Genomic DNA, 14,142 nt, shown 5'->3' with positions numbered 1-14,142 from the left:
CTAATTACTTCCCTTCAAAACAAAAAGGTTTGGGATGCAAAACCTGAGCGAAGGGGTGGTGTGGAGAGTCATAAGGCAGATCTTGACTAAGCAGCACTAACAAACTCCAAAGCAGACAAGGCTAAGTGAAAAACAGAAGAATTAAGGTTTCTTAGGATTTCTAGAAGGCTGATAATCCATACACTGGGCAAAAAATGTGCATGAAATCAATTTCAAAATATTGGCATTTGTCTGCCTAGTTTTCAGGTATGTTTCATGATAAGGACTACGATTTCACAGTAGTGTCACAGCAAAAAGTGAAGGCCAAGCAAGTAAGATCCGACCAGCTTCTCAGAAACCACAAATGTAAATGAGTAATTTATTTAAACTAAATCAACAAAAAAAGCTGACTTTCTGCTCAAAGCATAGGTAAAAAGCTGGAAGATGTGTATTTACTGGACAATTTTCTTCTTTTTGAATGTCCAGATTAGTTTTTTAGAATTTTTATTTTATTTTACAAAAAAAGAAATTGAAAAGATTTATCAAATAGATGAACAGTGGAATCCTGAACTGCATCAAGGAAGAGACATGGATATGTGAACTTAAGTGAAGGATGTGTTAAAAAGTGGCAAATTAAAAAAGCACTTAAGAAACTCTGTAGCAAGCAGAAATATTCCTGAGCACACCTCATTATTAAAACGTAAACTTACACAAACTGCTTGATTTGCTACAGTGCTTTGTTAAAAGCAATTCGGTGACAAAATTAACCCTTTGACCTTATCCTGGAATGGAATTTTTGCTGTCTTTAGAAGACAGGCCACAGGGAAAGCCCTCACAGGCCACAGGGACAGCACTCAGCTGAACTATGATCTTTTTTTCTTGAAAAATATTTCAAGAATTTATTTTTTTGTTTTCTTCATAAATTAAATTAACTGGAAAAATACCTTCTTTTTTTTTTTTTTTTTTTTTTTTAAATTCACTTACCTGAGACCCTCCAGAAGCAGGGACAAGGCATGAGCAGAGATTTGCAATGAGAGTCTCCAGTGACACATTCAGGCTGTCAACATACACAGTATAGATGAGTCCAAGGCAAGCCTACAGAGGTGGACAAATAACATTAGATTGCTATACAGGGAAGGGAGATGTCAAGCTACTTAAAAGTTCAATACATATTAAAAAAAAAAAAATAACATGTATATTAACAGTCAAGCTTCTCTTAATGGATATTACCATAGTCAAGTAACTTCCAACTGAAAAGTTTATTTTACTATAGAAGCAATCATACATTTTAAAAGCCTAGCTTGGCTATTTAGAAGGGATGTATGTACTGGCAGGTGGAGGTGTATTCTTTTTTTTATCCTAAAAAATTTCAACGTTTAGTATATGTGTTTAACTCATTATACAAAGCATGTTTTACTACAAGTCACTTTTAAAAAGTATAAAATCAACATAGCTTCATCTGTGCTTTGAATTTGATGGACCTAAACACAACTGGTTTCCAGAAAACACTGATGAATGAATGAGCTTGTGAGGCTCACTTTAAGACCACCATTAAGGATCAACAATTCGATGCTAATTAAAACACATTCTTTATTTCATTATTTCAATATAAATACATTTTTTAATGAATGGCATATTAACACTTCAATGTTTCTGGTTTTTTACATGGATCCAGTTTTGAAAGAGAAGTCACATATATAGCTTTATCATTTAAACTAATACTAATTTAAGATGATTTGACATAACATTCTAGCAAACCTTAAGAAAAAAAGAAATAAATAACTTTGCTCCACAAGAGCCTTTTAGGGCCATTTAAATGCTGTAATTTTGATAAATCAGCAAATATTTTAGGAATACACTTCTCAGAAATAACTCCAACAGTAACTTTTCATACAACACGTAGTTAAGCTGTGAAACCCCTTGCCACAGGTTATTGTAAAAATCTGAGCATTAAGAAACTGGACAAAGTATACGAAAAAACCCATAGAATTAATAACTCTGGTTCCGGAAGACATTTAACTATAATTGACAATGAATTAGGAAAGTATTTTGTGGAATTATTTCTGCAGCCTGCCCTATTTTTATACACTTTGCATTTGCTACAGATCACTATCAGTGACAAAATACCAAGCTATAGGGACTTTTAAGCTCACTTGGTACAGTCATTCTTAATGTCTAATGACAATTTCACTGTTGAATGATTTTCTCCCTTGATCTGTAAACTGAACTATATTTCCTTTTGTTAATATCTATTAGCTTAATAAAAACTTAAGTTTGTCATTTATCTCAGATCAGTCATATTTCATCAGCTGAAAGTAATCCAAGATTCTAAATCTCCGTCATGCATCTTAATTCGATCTGAAAGATGCTCTGACGTTTTGTCTTACATGTAGAGAAAAACTAGGAATTTGTTATTAATTTACCATTATATTTTTAATGAAATATTGTTAATGTGTTGTTTTTACCTGAGCAAGTCTGGTTTTGTCCCAATAATTCCTTTCATTATACAGTAAACTGAGCCCAGAAAGATCTCTATTTCATCTTCTATGTAGACATAAAATTTCTTGGACAGTAAAAAAACCTGCCTTAACCTATAAGGGTTATTTACTGTCACAGGCATTGAATTTCAATCTAAGCCTGCTTTTGCTTTTAAATTCCCAAATCAATCCTGAGATGTTCTAAAACAAAAGTACTGTTACTTCTACTCATTAAAGACAGATTTGTCTGCTGACATACATTATAAACAGTGATTGCAGTTTCTTTACCCTGAAAATTTCTGGATAATCTAGTCTGGACACCAACACCAGGCTTTTAGGAGCAAATACTTCTGCAGGCGGAATTAAACCAGACTCCTCTTCACCTTCAATTTCCTTTGTTCCCTTGAAAACAGAAACACTTCAGTTAATAAGCAGAAAGAAAACTCAAACTAAAGTGTTACAAATTCCTACAGAAAGTAAACACCTCCCCTAGCTTTAGAAAAGAAAACGAATTCCATTACCACTTGAAACTAATAATGAAGTCAACTCTTATTCCAATGATTGCCTGAATCCCCTACAAGTTTCTAGGTATAGTTCAACTTGTTAAAACTCACCTGGAAAGTCATGCATCAAAGTACTAAAAATAAGCTCTCCGAGACAGCAATTTAGCAGACTAATGTTTCACTTAAATGCTCCCTTTTTTCCATTTTAGATATTTAAGTGGATTACAGAATGGCATCCTTTCACATCAAAGTGTTAACTGATTTACAATAAACAGTAACCCCAAATAGGAAATAACACATTTCACAGAAGAATGTTTGGTTGTACTCCTCTACTCGTATAACTCAGTTTCTTCGGGAATTTCCACTAATGTTACTGTTAAAATTATCTATAAAGTCATCTCCAGCCTGACCCAGTTAAATCAGAACCTAAAAGCATTTCTTTACAAGAACACTAGTTCAGATTTCCCCAAAACATCCCTCAAACTTATGAACCATTAAGTTTTTGGTTAAAAAAAGGAGAAAGGTACAGTGCAGATAACTTGCAGTTGTTCATGATGTGCAAGTTGCTATTACCTTCTTGCCAGCACTTACTATTCAATCACAAATACTTTGTTATTACTCATAGCCAAAACTAAAGATGTCACTAAATACTTTCATTTCTAAAATTCCACACATTCTTTGACAAATTCATTAAGTGATTAAGTTTACAAGTGACAGAAAGTCTGTGCTTTCCAACTTTTGCAACACCCACCAAATTTCTAAGTATTTTGTTTGTTCCTCTGGCAGAGCATTGTTCTAAGCAAAAATCACTGTATTATCTTAATTAGGATACAATAAAAATTACTTCAATTTCCTCATGACATATCTGCATTCTATTTCTGTCATGTCATCCAACAGTTTCAGTTATTTAAAAAGGAAAAAAAAGAAAAAAAATCAACATCACTTTTCTATGACATGGAAGAAATCTAACAGAAATGCCCTCAAATGCCAAGAATGCTGTGAGTTCATGAGCTTTATTTCACAATTTCAGTTCAGAACGTGGGGTTTCTTTAAACAAACAAATGTATTTAAATAAAAGCAGCTAAACATGATAGGAGAAGTACTTTAAAAACTGACTTAATGAATGCTTTTTACTACAAAAATGTTTAATTACAATAAGCTTCATGTAGGAATTTTATTGATAGGGTGTACGATCAAAACAAGTTTGGAGACCACCACCCTACAACACAATTTCTCTTCTCAGAAATTAAGCAGGTTCCTTCAAAAGCAATTCTTGTTTCACTAACCTAAATGGCATTCTAGAGAAACAAAACACACATTAACAGTCCTTTCCTGTCCAGTCCTGTCTGCACAGTCCTGTGTTCCTTGGTGAGAGCAAAATGGTGGCAGATGAAGATACCAGGCAGCACTGGTATTGACTTAATTCTTAATTAGATTTAGTTTAAAATTCTAAGAGCACAATAGCAGCACAGTATTGAACCGGTAAGTCACTTACAATATAAAAACACCCTCTTAATTCATAAAAGATTTATGGAAAAATGTAATGTGACTAGCTGTACTTCTTTTGTGGCTAAATGTTCTGACAAGCACGCAGGCACATTATTAGGAGTCAGTAGACTAAGTAGATAATCATTTCAAACACATGACTTTTACCCTACTTTTCAAGCAAAGCACTAAAGCATATGCATTTTGTAGCAAAACTAAATACAAAGCAGTAAAACCACAAACTTAGTTCTTTCTAGTTATGCTTTTGCTCAGACATATGCATATTTCATCTTTTTAAAATCCCTTTTCTCATCTAAGAAAAATCATCCTAATCAAAACTAATAAAAGAGTAGTGTTATTTTTTCTCTGTACATTTTATAAATGTAGTATTCAGTTCACAACTCAATTAATAACAATTGGATGTTGATGAAAACCTTGCTGACAACGTAAACTGAAAGATGAATTTTAGTTTGTTAAATAAGAAGACTGCTAATTAATTTACTTCTTAAAATCTGGTTAATTATTGTAGTTTTCCTCTTGCACTTATATTGGTTGGAAATTTATGATAATGTTATTAGGTATACTGCTACAGGGCTTCCCTGTAACTTGCCTGGTATTCCCTGCTACAGGGCTTCCCTGATATCTCTCAACTGGACTGTTGGTAAGCAGTCCTTCACACTGCAGTACAACAGACTAAGAATTTTCTTCATTTCAATTCAATATTTAAAGATTTTTTTTTTTTTTAATTTCCCCCTTCTATTTCTACATAGAGTCTAGGTAGCAGGGGGAAGGTGGTGGCCCTAAATAGTCCATTTCTTCCACAAACAGGCAGCCTCCAAAACAGCTGAGAAAAACATACCAGTTGAGAGCAAACCAGTACTCCAGATACTTAAGGATACACTTAGTGTAAAAGGTGACATGCATTTAAAATCCCATACAGAAACAGCTGAGCCATAAGACTGGAAATGTACAAACATTTTTTGAACATCAGATTAATGAAGTTTAAAAAAACTGTTCAGTAGCCTAAGGAATAGGGAACAGAGACTGATCTAACTATATCAATGAAAGAAACTGCATGACCATATGTGATCAGCAATGATTTTGCCATTTTGTTATTAATCAAAAGTTATTAAATTTTATCTTCAGAATATCATAGCTAATACAATATCCAAATGACGGATCAGATTTTACACTACAAAAATGGTGCAACTGAACTGAGTGTTCTCATACTCTGCTAAAATCCAAATGTTAATGACTCATCAACCACCATATGCTTTAACACAGTAGGATCACCAAAACTCTTCAGTCCAAGCATAAATATTAAAACTATGAAGCATGAAGTTATATTGTTGGCAGTTTTTTTATGACTCAGGAAATACTTTTGAATTTTTGATTCTGTCATTTTGTGGTTTGGGGATTTTATAAATTCTTTTTCCTCTTTTCCAAGGGGGCAGAGAGAGGAAGAGACTGAATGGCAGGAAAAGGGAGATGTGTGAATTATTACTCCTGTGCCTTTTCTGGAATGATATATTGAATCTTAAAATATTGCAGTCACAAAGTTGGTAACATATATACTGCTTAAAGCAACACACAAGAATGATACAATCTTGTAGTAAGATTGTTATAAATAAATGTTTGAGGTTTTGCACCGATCTCATTGAGCAGATTTTCTGTAATGCAAGAAATGCAGTTGCACAGGCTCAATTACTGCCATATATCACTCTACTTTGTTGATGGCAGGGTTGGGGAGAGATCATCATTTCTTTCAAAGTGCAGAGCAATGTACAATTTCACCATTCACATTTCTTAAAAAGATTCCATCTGTGGTGCTTTTCCAAGCATTGTTAGTATAAATTCTAACTGTCTGATCGGTCAGAGACACAGCTGAGGTCAGTAGAAGTATCTGCTGAGTCAAAAGTATTAAATCAAGTCTTCGTGTGCTAAGTGTTGGCTTTGTATGCCATCATCCAGAAACTGCTGTTAGAAATAAGAACCCCATTTTAGCAAAGTGAGGATACATCACATAGAACTACACATATATATGTGTCTATTTGTGTATGTGTCTATTTGTGTGTGTATATATATATACATACATGTGTGTATATATATATTTTTGATGGATAACAAAATTACACACACAGAGTAACTGAACGAATTCCACAGATGTAAGTTGCACTTCTTCTGAATAACCCTTTGACTCCTCAACAGCTTACAGCTTCAGTGTCCAGAAAAACAAACTAACTAGACTATTTTTTTTTTTGGTTGATAGGACAAGCTTTTCTTCAAATCTATGAGATTTCAATGGATTTCAAATCAATGAAATTTGAAGTATACTGAAATGATCGAAATACAGTAATGGAAAACACCCCCTACAAAAAACAAAAAAAGCAACCAGACCTTTAAGACTGTGAGGGAAGCAGAAAAAGGGAAGTTATGACTTATTCTTTTCCTACTGTAGATACATACAAGTCAGTATAGCATTCAGCTTTATTTATTTGCTAAGGCATCAAAATGACACTTTAAGCCAGACAGAAATCTGGATCAGACCAAGCATGGAAGAAGAAACCAGTGCAGTACCTCAGATTTCTTTACACTTCCTACTGGTAGGAAACTGAGGTGGAAAAGAAATCTCACATATTGAAGTGCTCTGAAATATACCAAGGAAGTCTTTAAATGACACCAGCTTTACAACAGTTAATTCATTATTAGACTGCCTTCAGTAGTCTAGTCATGTTCCAAACTTTACACTTCTACTAAGGTCAAACTTTGAAATGCTTGATTTTAAGCTCAGATGAGAAACACATGCTTAAGTACCTCTTCATAAATGTTACTAGGACATTTAAAAGAGACTAGTATCATAAAATAGAACCATTCACGAAGGATTAACATGGCAAAGCTGTGTAACCTCAACAGCACTGAGTGTTATTCCCATATTTAATGGAATACTGTGTGCTCACCTCCCTCATGAAGCAGATTAAATGTAACATCAATCTTTTTGACATATGATCACAACTTCATGAGAGCTGATCACTAATCAAACTGACTAGCATATTTGAAGATTGTAAATTATGGATCAGTTCAGAATGGCAGTACTGCAACAATGACAAATATGATTCACAGGAGTCAGCAAATAAAATAGTATTTTATTTTCCATGCAGGGGTAGGAAGTTGAAAACAGGCCATCAGCTGGTACTAGAGCCTATGTTTTTCTGTGGAAAACTTGTTATGACATGCAACTCCCAAGATAAACTGAATCCAGGGCTTTCAGAGATACCAGGGAGAATACTTCTTTTCCTGCAGACTGCATAGCTTTTACAGTTGCTATATTAAACTTGCACCCTAGGCTACCATGGGTACTACCTAGATATACCATGTGAGTACAATCTCCTTCCTTTTCAGGTAGAATTTATTTACTAATTCTCCTGTAATGAACAGCTGAAGCAGGGATGAAGGGCATCAGAATGACAGAATTTGCTTTCTCAGACCCAGCTTGATCCATTGTCAAAAAGGTTCTGCTATTACGGAGGAGGTTCAAAACAGGTTTATCATTCTCCTCTAGCATTCACAAGCTGAGAAACTTGAGTTTGCTTTCACTTTGCACTTTAATTAATCACAGAAACACCCAATAATAACAAGTGGTTAAGTGCAGGTTTTGGTGAAGATGATTCTGCCAGGCCAAACACCTCAACTGCTCCAGCTGAATTCTGACCATCTCCTGTATCAGCCAGATTTACCTGGTGAAGCTTACTGGGAAAGATGTAACCCTTCTTTTCTGGATACTTAATCTTTTATCTTAGTAAGTTATATCATTTTGTTAAAAAAAAAAAGCTTTCATTTCAGGTCTTGGACACCAGGACTCCTGGACTGTTTGTTTAATGAGGCATGCATCTGAATAGTTAAACCAGCATCACTTTCATAGCCCAATGCTTCATGAGCTTATGTTACATTACAGATTGTACATGTGCTGGATTCTTGTCTAATGACCATGTAACAGGGCACGTTCAATTATTCTCTTTGGGTTTTAGAAAGAAACAGGAAGTTTGGCTATAAACAATGCAGTCATAGAATAAATTTCACCACAGCAAGTTCATCTGAAAAGTATGCATTCTTTTCAACACAGCCAGGAATGGCATTATGAGAACCAACATCCTGCTGCACTCAGTTTTTTATTTTTTTATTTAGTTTTTTTGTATTAATACTGAGGCAATGTAGGAAAAAAACTTTTCTTTAATACTGGATATTTTGTGATGAGCATTACTTGAAAGATGTGGATAGTGAATCAAAAGCAGCTGCTAGAAACCACAAGATAAATAAAAAATTTGCTAAATTTAGATATGTTATGAAATACATAGAGTGGAGGAAAAGTCAGCCATAGTAAATTTTTTTCAGCTGGGAAAAGAATTACTATATAATGAAAAAATATTTAATAGGAAGATCTACAGTTGATCTACACTAAAATTCAAATATACCTACTTATTGTTTCTTATTTTAACCGCTTTTTAATAATACAAAAACCATAAAAGCATAGCATTAATGAAATAAGAACAGTTTTCTATAGCTTCCAATTGTGCCCAGAAAAAGCACAATATTATTACTAATACACTGCATCTTTTAATTATTGTACAGAGTAACATTTCAACTCTAGTATCAAATAAACAGAATACCCTCGAATTATTAATATAATATTCTTTAAATAATTAATAATGCTGCAGTTTGTCACTAGAAGAGCAAAAAAATTTACTTAAATACTTAACTATTTAACCTGAACTAATTTTAAAATACTTAATGGCAAGGTTTTACTTATTTTGAAATTTTCATCTAGAAAAGAAAATATTTCAAAACATAATGACAGTCTGCAATTAGATAGGATTAGGTTTTCCCTAGGTTCTAGTTTATAAAGATTCCAAGTATTATGTCATAGAAGAGATTCTGTTCTTTACATCAAATGGGAAACAGAATGTCTATTTTTGAAAGACTGAGGTTGCCCAAAAATTAATTAAATACATGTTCAGAAACAAACACTGCCAAGCAGCTGACACCCAAAATCTGACCGGCCTAAAAACTGAAGAACTATTCTATCAGTTTTAAAATCTTGCCAATAAATGCACTTAGAGAACTATGCATGCACATGGACAAGTTAGTCCTGTGCTGACCCGACAGCGCTGGCCAGCAGAGGGAGCAGAAGTTAATAAACCTCTCCCTGGAACAAACACGAGAAGCATTCCTGCAGTGTCAGACACGGAAGTCCATCAGAGGGACACCATCTTGGCTGTCCCATTAGGAAAAAAGAAGTTCGTGGTGGAGAAAAAGAAATACTAGGAAATATTTTTGGTTGCTCGTTACTTTTCCAAGCAGATCGAAACAAAACAAAACACCTAACAAGTTCAACAAGCTAACAGAAATGCACATATTTTTGCTCAAGAGTATGACAGAAAAACATATCCTTACCAGGAACAGCAAACCCTTTCCTGCATATTTGTTACTTGTTGCAAAGTCTTTACCTGCAGGTTAATCTCGGCTTCATAGAAAGTTAAGCAGGAACAGTAGTGCCTCTCTGAGTCTATATCAGTCAAAACCACAACAAAGAATGTTGGCTGTTTTCTTTCTTTGGAAAGCTGCCATCCTCCAGGCTGGCAAAACTAATGAAAAAAACAAACAAATAAGACACATAGTTAAGCAGTAATAGAAGTTGTTTTAAGAAACATGACAAATATTTTTAAACAATATAGTAGAACATTACCTAGACAACTATTTCATTTCAAGTGAACATATGCAAGGTTCAAAAAATTGGAGAAAAGAAATCAACTGTTAATGCAGTTGGTGAAATGGATATAAATCTAGCTCTATAGACATCAAGGGAAACTACAAACTGAACATCTGTTCCTTCAAATTCAGTATTCAAGATCACCATGTCAAAGGTTTATCTGACAACAAGAATAAATTGGCATATTATGCAGGTCTCATTTAGTTAACAGGTTAGAATTTGAAGCTTAAATTGTTGTAACTCAGAATGCCTGTACATTTTTTAATTTTCCATGTATTTCTCCATTAACTTATCTAATCAATATAAATACTGTATTTACACCTACTTGCAAAATTACTCAATACTTACTCATACAAGACTTTTTACAGAGCAATATTTTCCATCCATTTATTTATTACCTCTAATAGCTTCATGGATTGAACTTAGTATCTGAAAGTTTCTAGGAGGCCATACTATATGATATAGTATATCATACTACATATGTTTTAAGTTTTGTCACCAGTGTGAAAAATAAGTTAAAGTTTCATGATTTCCTAACCATCAGGGACTTAAACTGAAGTGTGTATGACTGAAGTCATAAACACAAAAATTTCACAAGTACATTGTTACTAGCAAAATTATAAACTTAGAATTTATAGTGTGAGGTAATAGCTCCTGCATGTATGAGGAATAAAAAAACCCCTACACATTTATAAATTGTTAAACAATGCAGATTTCAAATGAACCAGATAGATGGGCCAAAATCTCAATTGCTTCTTTCCCTTGGACAGCTGCTAAAAACTGAAAGAGCATGATGAGTAAGTTGTAAACAAACATTTACAGCAGATTCCTCTTTAGAACCTCTACAATAAAACCTGGGTAGTCTTAGGTGAACAGCAGTTAAAACTGCCTCCGATACACAGTTTATTTTATGATCCTGGGAAAATCTTCAAAACCAGTTTTCTCATGTTACATTCTTCACATTCTAGATAGTCAGCTTAACACTTATGAATCTGTAGCCTTAGAACTTCTAAGCACTCCCTTCTGAAGCTCAGAATAACTGTTCTGAAGATCAAAAAGTACTCCAAGAAAGGACATCCTAGTCATTCCAAGATAAGCATCCAGTTTTAGTACATGATTGTGTTAATAGTGGCCTAATCTCCCTTTGTTTTTCATCCCAGATCAGTTAAAAATACAAAGATACCACTACTAATCTTGCAGGGCTACTATAAAGATAACACAATATGGTCAATATATATGGACATTATAACAAAAGTATCATTAAAAAGTTTGACAATAAAATCACTGAACTTCTGTATGCATGGCAGAACTTCTGGTGGCATGTGGCAAATGAAGCCTGGAAGCCATAGGTCAAATAAGACAAAGCCCCCAAAATTCTGAGTAGCTATTTGTTCAACAAGTATGAGCCAAAAGGCAAAGAATGCAGTAAGATTCTCTGAATAAAATAACACCCTTCACTGTATACAGTTCAAACTGAATCATCCATACAAATTAGATAAAATTATGGTTGCTCATGCAGTCCTAGTTCTGGCACTTTTTAAGCTTCTAACACTGCACCTTACAATCTTACTCTTCCCTATCTGCCAAGTTTACCAGTTTTGACAGGAAATCCTTCCTGGTGCTACTTCCCTTTAGCTTTACAGTTAATTTCCCATTTCATACCAGTAAGTAGTGATTCACCCCATTTCTGACTGTCCGGAACTTCTGGACAAATTCCTATTCTGCAAGCATCAAACGCTAGAGGCAAAGAAGAGCTGGTATAGCCAAAGCATCCACAAACAATGTATTCTATACCCAAATGACAAAGGAGCTTGAGATGTGTGGTATATGCATAGCTGGTTTTCATCTAATACACACAATCTACCAATTTTCAACTTCGATGTACTGGTAGGTTCATTCTGAGTATACTTTTTGCACTTAAGAGAAAATGTACTTAAATAATAATGGTTTTTAATGTAATAAGCCATTATTAGCAGGTCTACTGCATAAAATTCAAAACATCATCTGCCCCATAAACTGGAAAATGCAAACAGAAAACCAATAGCTAAATTTTTAAGTATCAGAAACGACTGTTGATCTGGGCATGAAGCTCTCAGTAGCAATCTCTCAATCTCTACCATATCTAAACCTCACTCATGTCAGTGAGAACTCTTCCCATTTGAAAATCATCTTGCATATAAATATACACTTTCTAGTGTTAACTTTTATTAGAAAACAACAACTAGTGATTGCTAAGGAAAATGGCTGAAGTAGATTACATCCAGAGGCTCCACAGAGAATCTGCGTTTTCAAATAAACTGGAAGTTATTTATAAATATAGATACTGAGGATAGAGACAACATGCTCCTCCAAGAAATTAAACAATGAATGATTCTCCGTTTCCTTAAAATAAGGTAATAAATGTTAGTAAATTAATTGAAATGCAAACAACACCGAGAAGAACTTTCCAAGCTGGTGTAAATAAAAGCTACGATCCAGTATGATTACCAGAAGTCTGGCCACCAAGAATGGGAAAATGTCTCCTTACCAAACCAGATGCTACACCAAAACAGAGAAAAGCACCACTGTGAATGTAACTCAAAGGTCATGTGCTTCTTCAGTAAACAAGAAAAAAAACCCAGAAGTTAAAAATTGAACACGCTCCCATATTGTTCCACTTATTTGCCAGAATTCTTGGAACCAGAACATAGCTTCTATCAAAGACACTAAAAAATTAGAAAGAATCGGACTGTCCAACTCACTATTTATAGAAACAAGTCTCTAATGGTGGTGAGTCCTTGAAATTGACTCCACATTACAAGTAATTGCCTTCTAAAATCTAATGCAAACATCCAAAACTTCACTAAATAATACGTATCAGAGATCTGACATTCGGGGTGAAATGACAATTCAAGTCTTATTTGAAAATGCAGGTAACCACTGAAGCAAAGAACTTTGTCTTAATTATTACCACAGCTGCTTTTAGATTAAACAAGAAACCAGACAGATACAAAAATGATGCACAGCATTATAAAATAATGTAGAGCAGTTTGTTACCTTTAAAAATTTTCTACATCACCACAACCCTTCTCTTTAAAGTCTAGATATGGTTAGTGGATGTTTAAAAGTGGCATTTGTTTATTCTAGTTTTTATAATCCAAAAACATTATCCTTGATTCATAAATCTGTTCCTTCTTTCTAACCTAGAAATAACTGTACCCATACTGCTTGCCTTGTCCTTTTCAATTAAAATAAATTCTTTGCATAAATCAGCATATACCTTAGATACACTGGTGTCTCAAATCACAGAATCATAGAATACCCTGAACTGGAAGGGACCAAAGATCAAATGCAACTCCTGACAGTGTAACCCAGTAATTAAACCAGGTATCTAAAGAGTGTTGTCCAAATACTTCTTGAACACCAACAGCTTTGAGGCCATGACCACTTCCCTGAGTAGCACCCTAAAGACTGCTGATGAAATAAAGAAAACGTTGAACAGTCAAAACTTCTATGAAAGCACTGGAGGAATTAGAATGTAGGAAGGAGGATTAGTGGATACTGTGGAAGTAAAGACGAAATACTATTATTATACTCAACACTAATTATATAGCGTTAAGTTTAATTAGAGAAAAATTTTAGTCAACTGTAACCTTACCATGGCTGAACTATATCATTTGCCGTCCGTATCTGTTGATCTGCAATTACTCGTATGGAGAACTGTATGCTAGAACTTTGTCATATACCTCTGGGCTTGCACCCTGCCTACATTCAAGTCCATAATAAAAATCTGAACCAATATTCTAGTGGGTCTGTGTAGCTACAGATAGGAAGACTGCTCTCTGTGCACTTTACATTGTTTTCTGTATCAATTATCTGGCCAGCTTTCCATCAGCATTTTGTGAAGTTTTATACAGACCAGAAGGTCTGTGATACACCATTACAGAATTCTGCA

At 34.2% G+C, this 14,142-nt stretch overlaps 1 protein-coding gene across 1 annotated transcript in view; it reads right to left on the bottom strand.

The window, feature by feature from the left end:
- The window catches only part of SBF2 (SET binding factor 2), a 198,164-nt gene that overhangs the window by 108,618 nt on the left and 75,404 nt on the right, over nt 1-14,142 (bottom strand). The window contains exons 3-5 of the mRNA XM_030450948.1: nt 9,946-10,083; nt 2,745-2,858; nt 964-1,074 (exon numbers count right to left, since the gene is read on the bottom strand). Coding sequence (XP_030306808.1) covers nt 964-1,074; nt 2,745-2,858; nt 9,946-10,083 — 363 coding nt within the window. The remainder of the gene's footprint in view (nt 1-963; nt 1,075-2,744; nt 2,859-9,945; nt 10,084-14,142) is intronic.

This window comes from Calypte anna, chromosome 5 (assembly GCF_003957555.1).
Source record: "Calypte anna isolate BGI_N300 chromosome 5, bCalAnn1_v1.p, whole genome shotgun sequence".
NCBI lineage: Eukaryota > Metazoa > Chordata > Aves > Apodiformes > Trochilidae > Calypte > Calypte anna.
This window is presented reverse-complemented; position numbering and strand designations above follow the sequence as displayed.